The sequence below is a fragment of the Panulirus ornatus genome, chromosome 10 (assembly GCF_036320965.1).
Source record: "Panulirus ornatus isolate Po-2019 chromosome 10, ASM3632096v1, whole genome shotgun sequence".
Classification (NCBI taxonomy): domain Eukaryota; kingdom Metazoa; phylum Arthropoda; class Malacostraca; order Decapoda; family Palinuridae; genus Panulirus; species Panulirus ornatus.
Genome location: NC_092233.1, coordinates 93,496 through 107,975, shown reverse-complemented (window position 1 = coordinate 107,975; position 14,480 = coordinate 93,496). Strand labels below are relative to the sequence as shown.

The following is a 14,480-nucleotide window of genomic DNA, read 5'->3' as shown; positions in this document are numbered from 1 at the left end:
ACATCCACTGTTTCCATATATTCCTCAATTGTCCTAGAACCTTCAATCCTTCACCTACCCTATGACTTATTTCTGATTCCATGGTTCCATTTGCTGCCATATCCACTTCTAGGTTTGTAAGACACCATTTCCTCCAAATTTTCTCCACTCAAACTTATAATAAAATTAACTATTCCCTTTGACCTGCTAAACCTAATGAGCTTGCTTTTGTTCACATTTACTCTCAACTTACCTCTCTCACATGCTCACCAAAACTCAAACACCAACTTCTGTAGTTTCTCACTTAAATCTGCCATCAATGCAGCATCATCAGCAAACAACAAGTGATTCTTTATCCAGGCTCCCTTACTCCTTACAGACTGCAAAGTTGCTCCTCTCCCCAAGACCTTCACATTTACCTCACCAAGAACACCATCCATAAACAAATTAAACAGCCATGGCAACATCACACACCCCTACTGCAAACCCACCTTCCCCTGTAACCACTCATCCTCCTGTACCTATTTGCTTACATACCCTACAGTCTTGCTGAACACTTCTCACTGCTTCAGGTAGCTTTCCTCCCATGCCATATACTCCTGAGACCTTCAACAAGGCTTCTCTATCAGCACTATCATGTGCTTTTTCCAAATCCATATATGCTACATATCAATCCCTCTGTTTCTCTCTGAATTTTTAACACACATCCTTTAAAGCAAACACCTGATCCACATATACTCTACCACACTTGAACTCACTCTGTTCCTCCCCAGTCTGATGCTCTGGACACATCTTCATCCACTTGATCACCACTCTTTCACACAGCTAACCAGGTTCAAACCTATACCTATGTAGTTTGAACATTCACTTTTGTCCTCCTTGCCCTTAAACAATGGCTCTCTATATATACATTCTGTTAATCCTCAGGCACTCACAATGATACAAACATGCAATGAAAATCCTAACCAATCACTCAACAACTCAGTCATCCCCTTTCTTAAGATATCAATCTACAATACCATCCATTCCAGCCGCATTGCCACATTTCTTACACTTTTTATGCAAGGCTGTAACCAACTCTTTGTCTCTTCACTAAACCACTTTCCTTGACTCTCTCATTTCGCATAACTCCCTCACACAAATGCCCTACATATGCCACCCTATCATCACACAATCTGATAATTTTTCAAAACAATCACTCCATCACCTCTTCACTTCATCACTACTTGTTACCAATGCCCAATTTGCCCATTTCACCATTGTTCCCATTTGTTTTGTTTTTCTTCATACTATCAATCTCCTTCCAAAACATCACATATTATAAATATGCTTTCATCCCTTCCAGAAAAACAACATGAATAAACATGAGATTACCAATCACAAGTTATAGACTGCTATTAAACAAATACTGTACATAATCCATAAAGAGCACCCATTACACTAATATCATCACAGAATAACACAGGGGAGCAAAGCAAAACATACCTTTTAGTTCAATCAGTTGGTCTACCGTTAATTCCTTGTTAGTTATAGGATCAGTGCCATTTTCTGCAATGTATTTTTCCAGAAGCCGACGCTCAAAGACAGCACCCGACAGTGGTGAAACCACTGGTTGGTCTGGTACCTCACTGCTGACTGGTAAAATGTGAGAAAAAATATTTGTCTGAAATAAAGCTGAGCTGGTCAACATGGCAGATTTTTTTTTATACTTGCTCGCCATTTCCCGCACTGGATAGATTGTGCCAGGAACAGACGAAGAAAAGGCCTCATTTGCTCTTGCCCATTCTCTAGCTGTTGTGTGTAATGCATCAAAACCACAGTCCCTATCCAAAACCAAGCCCCACAGATCTTTCCATGGTTTTCCTCAGCTGCTTCATATACCCTCATTCTATCTCCTGACAGCACACTGCCTCCTGTAAACCACACTGCTCCACTTCATTCTATCCTATGCATGTCTTCATCCTCCAACATGTTCAGGTCCTAAGCACTCGAAGCCTTATTCACTCCATCCTTACTCCTCCAATTCAATCACCCCCTTCTTGTCAAATCCACTTCTAACACTTCATCAACCTCTCACTCATTCTCTCTATATTTCTGAACCATTTTTGCACATCTCTTTCAGTCCTCTCAAACATACCCTTATAACCACATTTCTCTTTTGCCCAATCAGTTCTTACTCAAACACTATGGCAACTCACTCCCTGACATGCCAAGGCAACTCACTCTGAATTATTATGGTTCCTTACTCCCTGAAAAAGTATGGTTGCTCACTCCCTAAAACACTGTGCAGCACATGCCTTGATACACTATGGCATTTCTCTCCCTGACATACTACAGCAGCTCACTCCAACACACCATGGTGGCTCATTCTGATGGCTCACTCTCTGACATACAACAGTACTCACTCCAACATTCCATGGAGGGGTGGTTCACTCACTCCCTTACATACTATTTCAGATTATGGACATGCAATTTCCAGATGAGAGAACTTATTGAAATTGGTATCAGTGGATTCCTTACAAGATGTAATAAGATGAAGAGTTGATATAGCATGTGGAATTGTTGGTGTAGTGCCTCCAACTCCATCAATTCTAAGTTCTCACAGAGTGGGCAGGGCTTTAAAGCAGAGGGAAATTTTAGGGGGAAAAATACTGAAAAAGAACAGCTGTGTGTAAATGATGCATTCACAACTCATTCAAATTTAGAAAACAATAAATGACAGGGATTCTTGTGGCATTCTAACACCATTTTTCATGAGGACATTAAAAAATGACCATCAAGCAGAAAGCTGACAAAATACATTCAACAGGTACTTCTTTTGATTTTGTAGAGCTTTAATTAGTTTGTAAGTTGATATACAGTGAGAAAACTTGCCTGAGTGCATACAGAAACACCTAATTCTTTTTATCTAAGATATAATCCAATGAATGTCACCATGCTTCTTAACATTTGAATCTGATTGAATCCAAGTTTTGCAAATATGTTGGGTGACTTTAGAAGTCTATTAAATTATAGGATCAAAATACTGCTAATAAGGTCTGTCCAATACAAGGTCAGATTCCTTCAACTTTATAGATATCTGAACACTGTTTACCTTCCAAATCAAATGGATTGTGGAGCAGTTATGTGGAAGACAAATTTTGATAATGATGAAATTTCATCATTAACAAAGCCCACAAAACAGGTGTCAAAATACAAAGGTTAACTTAGTTTTTCTATCAATGGGCATTCTTCATTACTCATCTATTATCAAACCCCATTCCCTCAAAACCCTTCCATGTAGGTGTTATTCAATGCCAAAAGATAGGTTTTAAGGTAGGAAAGGCACCTGAAGTGGATGGGATTAAGGATGAAATACTGAAGGGTGAAGGAGAAGGAGTGATAGAGTGGATGCACTGGATATATACAATTTAGTAGGGAAGCAGAAGGCTGTGCTTGAGGACTGGGAGAAAGCAATTATTGTTCCTTTATTCAGAGAAAAAGGTGTTAGGGATGTATCATTATGATTTTTCCTATTATCATTATTAACATTTATTCACGTATTAACACGTATTCCTCAAGTGAGGCTGTATCACTATCAGTTGACGAATCAGAGTACAGTCACCTTAAAGTACATCTCGCTTCAAAGAAGTGAATCCTCTCCCTGCTACTGACAGTAGCGCTACCTTGGGTTGCACGAGCGCGTGAAAAAGGGTCTCAGAGTAACACCAGGACCCTTTAAGTAAGTGGTCTTTGGATATATATATATATATATATATATATATATATTACTGATAGTCTCTCACCCCAACTCTCATTTGCCCTTTTTTTCACCTCTTGCACCTTTCTCTTGACCTCCTGTCTCTTTCTTTTATACTTCTCCCACTCAATTGCATTTTTTCCCTGCAAAAATCGTCCAAATGCCTCTCTCTTCTCTTTCACTAATACTCTTACTTCTTCATCCCACCACTCACTACCCTTTCTAAACAGCCCACCTCCCACTCTTCTCATGCCACAAGCATCTTTTGCGCAATCCATCACTGATTCCCTAAATACATCCCATTCCTCCCCCACTCCCCTTACTTCCATTGTTCTCACCTTTTTCCATTCTGTACACAGTCTCTCCTGATACTTCTTCACACAGGTCTCCTTCCCAAGCTCACTTACTCTCACCACCTTCTTCACCCCAACATTAACTCTTCTTTTCTGAAAACCCATACTAATCTTCACCTTAGCCTCCACAAGATAATGATCAGACATCCCTCCAGTTGCACCTCTCAGCACATTGACATCCAAAAGTCTCTCTTTCGCACGCCTGTCAATTAGGGAGAATAAAAAGATGTTCTGGAAGGAGGTAAATAGGGTGCGTAAGACAAGGGAGCAAATGGGAACTTCAGTGAAGGGCGTAAATGGGGAGGTGATAACAAGTAGTGGTGATGTGAGAAGGAGATGGAATGAGTATTTTGAAGGTTTGTTGAATGTGTCTGATGACAGAGTGGCAGATATAGGGTGTTTGGGTCGAGGTGGTGTGCAAAGTGAGAGGGTTAGGGAAAATGATTTGGTAAACAGAGAAGAGGTAGCAAAAGCTTTGCGGAAGATGAAAGCCGGCAAGGCAGCAGGTTTGGATGGTATTGCAGTGGAATTTATTAAAAAAGGGGGTGACTGTATTGTTGACTGGTTGGTAAGGTTATTTAATGTATGTATGACTCATGGTGAGGTGCCTGAGGATTGGCGAAATGCGTGCATAGTGCCATTGTACAAAGGCAAAAGGGATAAGAGTGAGTGCTCAAATTACAGAGGTATAAGTTTGTTGAGTATTCCTGGTAAATTATATGGGAGGGTATTGATTGAGAGGGTGAAGGCATGTACAGAGCATCAGATTGGGGAAGAGCAGTGTGGTTTCAGAAGTGGTAGAGGATGTGTGGATCAGGTGTTTGCTTTGAAGAATGTATGTGAGAAATACTTAGAAAAGCAAATGGATTTGTATGTAGCATTTATGGATCTGGAGAAGGCATATGATAGAGTTGATAGAGATGCTCTGTGGAAGGTATTAAGAATATATGGTGTGGGAGGCAAGTTGTTAGAAGCAGTGAAAAGTTTTTATCGAGGATGTAAGGCATGTGTACGTGTAGGAAGAGAGGAAAGTGATTGGTTCTCAGTGAATGTAGGTTTGCGGCAGGGGTGTGTGATGTCTCCATGGTTGTTTAATTTGTTTATGGATGGGGTTGTTAGGGAGGTAAATGCAAGAGTCTTGGAAAGAGGGGCAAGTATGAAGTCTGTTGGGGATGAGAGAGCTTGGGAAGTGAGTCAGTTGTTGTTCGCTGATGATACAGCGCTGGTGGCGGATTCATGTGAGAAACTGCAGAAGCTGGTGACGGAGTTTGGTAAAGTGTGTGGAAGAAGAAAGTTAAGAGTAAATGTGAATAAGAGCAAGGTTATTAGGTACAGTAGGGCTGAGGGTCAAGTCAATTGGGAGGTGAGTTTGAATGGTGAAAAACTGGAGGAAGTGAAGTGTTTTAGATATCTGGGAGTGGATCTGTCAGCGGATGGAACCATGGAAGCGGAAGTGGATCATAGGGTGGGGGAGGGGGCGAAAATTTTGGGAGCCTTGAAAAATGTGTGGAAGTCGAGAACATTATCCCGGAAAGCAAAAATGGGTATGTTTGAAGGAATAGTGGTTCCAACAATGTTGTATGGTTGCGAGGCGTGGGCTATGGATAGAGTTGTGCGCAGGAGGATGGATGTGCTGGAAATGAGATGTTTGAGGACAATGTGTGGTGTGAGGTGGTTTGATCGAGTAAGTAACGTAAGGGTAAGAGAGAGGTGTGGAAATAAAAAGAGCGTGGTTGAGAGAGCAGAAGAGAGTGTTTTAAAATGGTTTGGGCACATGGAGAGAATGAGTGAGGAAAGATTGACCAAGAGGATATATGTGTCGGAGGTGGAGGGAACGAGGAGAAGAGGGAGACCAAATTGGAGGTGGAAAGATGGAGTGAAAAAGATTTTGTGTGATCGGGGCCTGAACATGCAGGAGGGTGAAAGGAGGGCAAGGAATAGAGTATGTACATGTGTATGGGGGGGGTTGGGCCATTTCTTTCGTCTGTTTCCTTGCGCTACCTCGCAATACGCGGGAGACAGCGACAAAGTATAAAAAAAAAAAAAAAAAAAAAAAAAAAAATATATATATATATATATATATATTTTTTTTTTTTTTTTTTTTTTTATACTTTGTCGCTGTCTCCCGCGTTTGCGAGGTAGCGCAAGGAAACAGACGAAAGAAATGGCCCAACCCCCCCCCCATACACATGTACATACACACGTCCACACACGCAAATATACATACCTACACAGCTTTCCATGGTTTACCCCAGACGCTTCACATGCCTTGATTCAATCCACTGACAGCACGTCAACCCCTGTATACCACATCGCTCCAATTCACTCTATTCCTTGCCCTCCTTTCACCCTCCTGCATGTTCAGGCCCCGATCACACAAAATCTTTTTCACTCCATCTTTCCACCTCCAATTTGGTCTCCCTCTTCTCCTCGTTCCCTCCACCTCCGACACATATATCCTCTTGGTCAATCTTTCCTCACTCATTCTCTCCATGTGCCCAAACCATTTCAAAACACCCTCTTCTGCTCTCTCAACCACGCTCTTTTTATTTCCACACATCTCTCTTACCCTTACGTTACTTACTCGATCAAACCACCTCACACCACACATTTTCCTCAAACATCTCATTTCCAGCACATCCATCCTCCTGCGCACATCTCTATCCATAGCCCACGCCTCGCAACCATACAACATTGTTGGTACCACTATTCCTTCAAACATACCCATTTTTGCTTTCCGAGATAATGTTCTCGACTTCCACACATTTTTCAAGGCTCCCAAAATTTTCGCCCCCTCCCCCACCCTATGATCCACTTCCGCTTCCATGGTTCCATCCGCTGACAGATCCACTCCCAGATATCTAAAACACTTCACTTCCTCCAGTTTTTCTCCATTCAAACTCACCTCCCAATTGACTTGACCCTCAGCCCTACTGTACCTAATAACCTTGCTCTTATTCACATTTACTCTTAACTTTCTTCTTCCACACACTTTACCAAACTCAGTCACCAGCTTCTGCAGTTTCTCACATGAATCAGCCACCAGCGCTGTATCATCAGCGAACAACAACTGACTCACTTCCCAAGCTCTCTCATCCCCAACAGACTTCATACTTGCCCCTCTTTCCAGGACTCTTGCATTTACCTCCCTAACAACCCCATCCATAAACAAATTAAACAACCATGGAGACATCACACACCCCTGCCGCAAACCTACATTCACTGAGAACCAATCACTTTCCTCTCTTCCTACACGTACACATGCCTTACATCCTCGATAAAAACTTTTCACTGCTTCTAACAACTTGCCTCCCACACCATATATATATATATATATATATATATATATATATAGTTTTATTGATAGTTTTCATACATGGTGTTTTGACAAGAAAATAGTGAAAATTGGAGAAAAATGTAGCTTAGACATTGAAGCTTATTGATACAGTGGTTAAATTGATGAGAACTGCTATTGACGTTTGTGTGGATAAATTGTGCATTTCCTTTTTCCATAGCCAGAGGTTGAACCATTGTGTGACATTCAGTTTTTCATTCATTTCAAGCTAGAAGTTTCAGTTTTCTAAATTGTTTCTTACATTTTTCATATGTATGTATATGTATGTGTGTGTGTGTGTATATGTGTGTATGTATGTGTATGTGTGTGTTTGTGTATATGTATATATATATGTATATTGTCCCTGGGGATAGGGGTGAAAGAATACTTCCCACGTATTCCTCGCGTGTCGTAGAAAGCGACTAGAGGGGACGGGAGCGGGGGGCCAGAAATCCTCCCCTCCTTGTATTAACTTTCTAAAATGGGAAACAGAAGAAGGAGTCACGCGGGGAGTGCTCATCCTCCTCGAAGGCTCAGAGTGGGGTGCCTAAATGTGTGTGGATGTAACCAAGATGTGAAAAAAGGGGAGATAGGTAGTATGTTTGAGGAAAGGAACCTGGATGTTTTGGCTCTGAGTGAAACAAAGCTCAAGGGTAAAGGGGAAGAGTGGTTTGGGAATGTCTGGGGAGTAAAGTCAGGGGTTAGTGAGAGGACAAGAGCAAGGGAAGGAGTAGCAATACTCCTGAAACAGGAGTTGTGGGAGTATGTGATAGAGTGTAAGAAAGTAAATTCTCGATTAATATGGGTAAAACTGAAAGTTGATGGAGAGAGGTGGGTGATTATTGGTGCATATGCACCTGTGCATGAGAAGAAAGATCATGAGAGGCAAGTGTTTTGGGAGCAGCTGAATGAGTGTGTTAGTGGTTTTGATGCACGAGACCGGGTTATAGTGATGGGTGATTTGAATGCAAAGGTGAGTAATGTGGCAGTTGAGGGAATAATTGGTATACATGGGGTGTTCAGTGTTGTAAATGGAAATGGTGAAGAGCTTGTAGATTTATGTGCTGAAAAAGGACTGATGATTGGGAATACCTGGTTTAAAAAGCGAGATATACATAAGTATACTTATGTAAGTAGGAGAGATGGCCAGAGAGCGCTATTGGATTACGTGTTAATTGACAGGCGTGCGAAAGAGAGACTTTTGGATGTTAATGTGCTGAGAGGTGCAACTGGAGGGATGTCTGATCATTATCTTGTGGAGGCTAAGGTGAAGATTTGTATGGGTTTTCAGAAAAGAAGAGTGAATGTTGGGGTGAAGAGGGTGGTGAGAGTAAGTGAGCTTGGGAAGGAGACCTGTGTGAGGAAGTACCAGGAGAGACTGAGTACAGAATGGAAAAAGGTGAGAACAATGGAAGTAAGGGGAGTGGGGCAGGAATGGGATGTATTTAGGGAATCAGTGATGGATTGCGCAAAAGATGCTTGTGGCATGAGAAGAGTGGGAGGTGGGTTGACTAGAAAGGGTAGTGAGTGGTGGGATGAAGAAGTAAGAGTACGAGTGAAAGAGAAGAGAGAGGCATCTGGACGATTTTTGCAGGGAAAAAATGCAATTGAGTGGGAGATGTATAAAAGAAAGAGGCAGGAGGTCAAGAGAAAGGTGCAAGAGGTGAAAAAAAGGGCAAATGAGAGTTGGGGTGAGAGAGTATCATTAAATTTTAGGGAGAATAAAAAGATGTTCTGGAAGGAGGTAAATAAAGTGCGTAAGACAAGGGAGCAAATGGGAACTTCAGTGAAGGGCGCAAATGGGGAGGTGATAACAAGTAGTGGTGATGTGAGAAGGAGATGGAGTGAGTATTTTGAAGGTTTGTTGAATGTGTTTGATGATAGAGTGGCAGATATAGGGTGTTTTGGACGAGGTGGTGTGCAAAGTGAGAGGGTTAGGGAAAATGATTTGGTAAACAGAGAAGAGGTAGTGAAAGCTTTGCGGAAGATGAAAGCTGGCAAGGCAGCAGGTTTGGATGGTATTGCAGTGGAATTTATTAAAAAAGGGGGTGACTATATTGTTGACTGGTTGGTAAGATTATTTAATGTATGTATGACTCATGGTGAGGTGCCTGAGGATTGGCGAAATGCGTGCATAGTGCCATTGTACAAAGGCAAAGGGGATAAGAGTGAGTGCTCAAATTACAGAGGTATAAGTTTGTTGAGTATTCCTGGTAAATTATTTGGGAGGGTATTGATTGAGAGGGTGAAGGCATGTACAGAGCATCAGATTGGGGAAGAGCAGTGTGGTTTCAGAAGTGGTAGAGGATGTGTGGACCAGGTGTTTGCTTTGAAGAATGTATGTGAGAAATACTTAGAAAAGCAAATGGATTTGTATGTAGCATTTATGGATCTGGAGAAGGCATATGATAGAGTTGATAGAGATGCTCTGTGGAAGGTATTAAGAATATATGGTGTGGGAGGAAAGTTGTTAGAAGCAGTGAAAAGTTTTTATCGAGGATGTAAGGCATGTGTACGTGTAGGAAGAGAGGAAAGTGATTGGTTCTCAGTGAATGTAGGTTTGCGGCAGGGGTGTGTGATGTCTCCATGGTTGTTTAATTTGTTTATGGATGGGGTTGTTAGGGAGGTGAATGCAAGAGTTTTGGAAAGAGGGGCAAGTATGAAGTCTGTTGGGGATGAGAGAGCTTGGGAAGTGAGTCAGTTGTTGTTCGCTGATGATACAGCACTGGTGGCTGATTCATGTGAGAAACTGCAGAAGCTGGTGACTGAGTTTGGTAAAGTGTGTGGAAGAAGAAAGTTAAGAGTAAATGTGAATAAGAGCAAGGTTATTAGGTACAGTAGGGTTGAGGGTCAAGTCAATTGGGAGGTGAGTTTGAATGGAGAAAAACTGGAGGAATTGAAGTGTTTTAGATACCTGGGAGTGGATCTGGCAGCGGATGGAACCATGGAAGCGGAAGTGGATCATAGGGTGGGGGAGGGGGCGAAAATTCTGGGGGCCTTGAAGAATGTGTGGAAGTCGAAAACATTATCTCGGAAAGCAAAAATGGGTATGTTTGAAGGAATAGTGGTTCCAACAATGTTGTATGGTTGTGAGGCGTGGGCTATGGATAGAGTTGTGCGCAGGAGGATGGATGTGCTGGAAATGAGATGTTTGAGGACAATGTGTGGTGTGAGGTGGTTTGATCGAGTGAGTAACGTAAGGGTAAGAGAGATGTGTGGAAATAAAAAGAGCGTGGTTGAGAGAGCAGAAGAGGGTGTTTTGAAGTGGTTTGGGCACATGGAGAGAATGAGTGAGGAAAGATTGACCAAGAGGATATATGTGTCGGAGGTGGAGGGAACGAGGAGAAGAGGGAGACCAAATTGGAGGTGGAAAGATGGAGTGAAAAAGATTTTGTGTGATCGGGGCCTGAACATGCAGGAGGGTGAAAGGAGGGCAAGGAATAGAGTGAATTGGAGCGATGTGGTATACCGGGGTTGACGTGCTGTCAGTGGAGTGAATCAAGGCATGTGAAGCGTCTGGGGTAAACCATGGAAAGCTGTGTAGGTTTGTATATTTGCGTGTGTGGACGTATGTATATACATGTGTATGGGGGGGGGGGGTTGAGCCATTTCTTTCGTCTGTTTCCTTGCGCTACCTCGCAAACGCAGGAGACAGCGACAAAGTATAAAAAAAAAAAAAAAAAAAAAAAAAAAATCATACTTGTCAGTTCCTGGGTTAGCACCAGGAAACAGGAAGAAAAACCCTTCCACTCATATACACAAATATATACATACACGCACATACATGTACATATACATGCTTGTACAAACATACTTGTTCACCTTCATCCATTCCTGGAGCCACAACAGCATCACAGGAAACAGCATTTCCACCCCCTGCATCAACGAGGTAGTGCCAAGAAACAGATGAAGAAAGGTCACACCCACTCACTTCCATTCTCTAGCTGTCATATCCAATTAAGCAAAACCACAGCTCCCTATCCACATCCAGGCCCCACAAGCCTTTCCATGGTTTACCCCAGACGTTTCACATGCTCTGGTTCAGCCCAGTGATAGCAAGTTGACCTCAGTACGCCACATCGTCCTACTTCACGCTATTCCATGCAATCCTTTCACCCTCCTGCATGTTCAGGCCCCGATTTCTCAAAATCTTATTCACTCCATCATTCCACATCCAACTTGGTCTCTTGCTTCTCCTAGTTCCTTCCAACTTTGACACATATATCTTTTTTATCAACCTTTCCTCACTCATTCCCTCCATATGTCCAAACCATATCAACACGCCCTCTTCTGCTCTCTTAACCACACTCATTTTATTACCATATAACTTTCCCACCCTTTCCTTACTTACTCGATCAAACCACCTTACACCACATACTGACCTCAAACATTTCATTTCCAACACATCCACCCTCCTCCACACAACCCTTTCTATAGCCAGTGCTAAGCAACCATATAATGCATTTAGAACTACTATTCCTTCAAACATACCCATTTTTGCTCTACAAGATAACGTTCTCTCTTTCCACATTCTTCATCGCTCCCAAAACCTTCACCCCCTCCCCCACCCAATAACTCACTTTCGCTTCCATGGTTCCATTCATTGCAAAGTCCACTCCCTGATATCTAAGACTCTTCACTTCCCCCAAATTTCTTCATTCAAACTTACTTCCCAACTAACTTGTCCCTCAATTCTGCTGAACCTAATAACTTGCTTTTATTCACATTTACTGTCTCTTTTTTCTTTCACACACTTTTCCAAACTCAGTCATAAACTTCTGCAGTTTCTCACTTGAATCAGCCACCAGTGCTGTTTCACTGGCAAACAACTGATTCACTTCCCATGCCCTCTCATCCCCAGCAGACTGCATACTTGCCCCTCTCTCCAAAACTCTTGCATTCACCTCCCTAACCACCCTATCCATAAACAAATTAAAGAATCATGGTGAAATCACACACCCCCTGCCGCAGACCAACCTTCATTGGGAACCAATCACTCTCCTCTCTTCCTACTCATACACATACCCAACACCCTTGACAAAAACTTCTCACTCTTTCCACAAAGCATCTCTATCAACCCAACCCTATCATATGCCTTCTCCAGATCAATAAATACCACAAAGTCATCTGTTTTTCTAAAAATTTCTCACATACATTCTTTAAAGCAAACACCTGATCCACACATTCTCTACCACTTCTGAAACCACACTGTTCCTCCCTAATCTGATGCTCTGTACATGCTTCCATCCTCTCAATCAATTCCTTCCCAAGCTGATGCTCTGCACATGCTTCCATCTTCTCAATCAATAGCCTCCAATACACTTTTCCAGGTATACTCAACAAATATTGCCTCTGTAGTTTGAACAATCACCTTTATCTCCTTTAGCACACTCTACATGAATTCCACCAATCCGCAGGCACTTCACCATGAGCCATACATACACTGAATATCCTTACCAACAAATCAACAACACATTTACTCCCTTAATAAATTCAACTGCAATGCCATCCACTCCCCTGCCTTGCCAGATTTTGTCTTCCACAAAGCTTCTCATCACCTATTCTCTCTTCACCAAACCATCCTTCCTGACTCTCATTTTACACACCATCACGACAAAAACACCCTACATCTGCTACTCTTTCATAAACCTCTATTCTCACTTTCACTAGCAGCTTAAGACATTCACTTACAAATGCCATCTCAACTAATTAAGACATTCAGTTGCCCACGCAGTCTCAACTAATTAAGACATTCAGTTGCCCATGCCATCTCAAATAATTAAGACATTCAGTTGCCCATGCTGTCTCAAATAATCAACACATTCCGTTGCCAATGCCATCTCAAATAATTAACACATTCAATTGCCCATGCCATTTGAAATAACTACAACATTCAGTTGCATATGCTGTCACAACTAATTAACACATTCAGCTGCCCATGCCATCTTCAATATCACATTCAGCTGCCCATGCCATCTCTAATAATTAACACATTCAGTTGCCCATGCCATCTCAACTAATTAACATATTCAGTTGCCCATGCCGCCTCAACCAATAAACACATTCAGCTGCCCATGCCATCTCAAACAATTAACACGTTCAGTTGCCCATGCCATCCCAACTAATCAACACATAAAGTTTGCCAATGTCATCTCAGTTAATTAAGACATTCAGGTGCCCATGCCATCTCAACTTATTAAGACATTCAGGTGTCCATGCCGTCTCAAATGACTAAGACATTCAGTTGCCCATTGTGTCTCAGCTTATTAAGAAATTCATTTGCTCAAGCCATGTGAAATAATTAAGACATTCAGTTGCCCATGCTGTCTAAAATAATCAACATATTCAGTTGCCCATGCCATCTCAACTTAACCATGCCATCTCAACTTCACACATTCAGTTGCCCATGCTGTCTCAACTTATTAACACATTCAGTTGCCCATGCCATCTCAACTTATTAAGATATTCAGCCATCCATGCCGTCTCAACTTGTTAACACACTCAGTTGCCCATGCCATCTCAACTCATTAACACATTCAATGGCCCACGCCATCTCAACTCATCAAGACATTCAGTTGCCCATGCCATCTCAACATATTAAGACATTCAGTTACCCATGCCATCTCAACTTATCAAGACATTCACTTGACCATGCCATCTCAATGTATTAACACACTCAGTTGCCCATGAAATTTCAATATATCAAGACATTCAGTTGCCTAAGCCATATCAACTTATCAAGACATTCAGTTGCCCATGCCGTCTCAATTTATTAACATATTCAGCTACCCATGCCATCTCAACTTATTAACACATTCAGTTGCCCATGCCATCTCAACTTAAAAACACATTCAGCTACCCATTCCATCTCAACTTATTAACATTCAGTTGCCCATGCCATCTCAACTTGTTAACACATTCAGTTACCAATGCTATTTCAACTTATTAAGACATTCAGTTGCCCATGCCATCTTAACTATCAAGACATTCAGTTGCCCAAGCCATCTCAACTTCTTAACAAATTCAGTTGCCCATGGCGTCTCAACTTATCAACAAATTCAGTTGTCCATGCCAT

The 14,480-nt window shown here is 41.9% G+C and overlaps 1 protein-coding gene across 1 annotated transcript in view; it reads right to left on the bottom strand.

Moving 5' to 3' along the window:
• Positions 1–14,480, bottom strand: part of Prp19 (pre-mRNA processing factor 19) — a 241,755-nt gene that overhangs the window by 224,970 nt on the left and 2,305 nt on the right. The window contains exon 2 of the mRNA XM_071665386.1: positions 1,465–1,614. Coding sequence (XP_071521487.1) covers positions 1,465–1,614 — 150 coding nt within the window. The remainder of the gene's footprint in view (positions 1–1,464; positions 1,615–14,480) is intronic.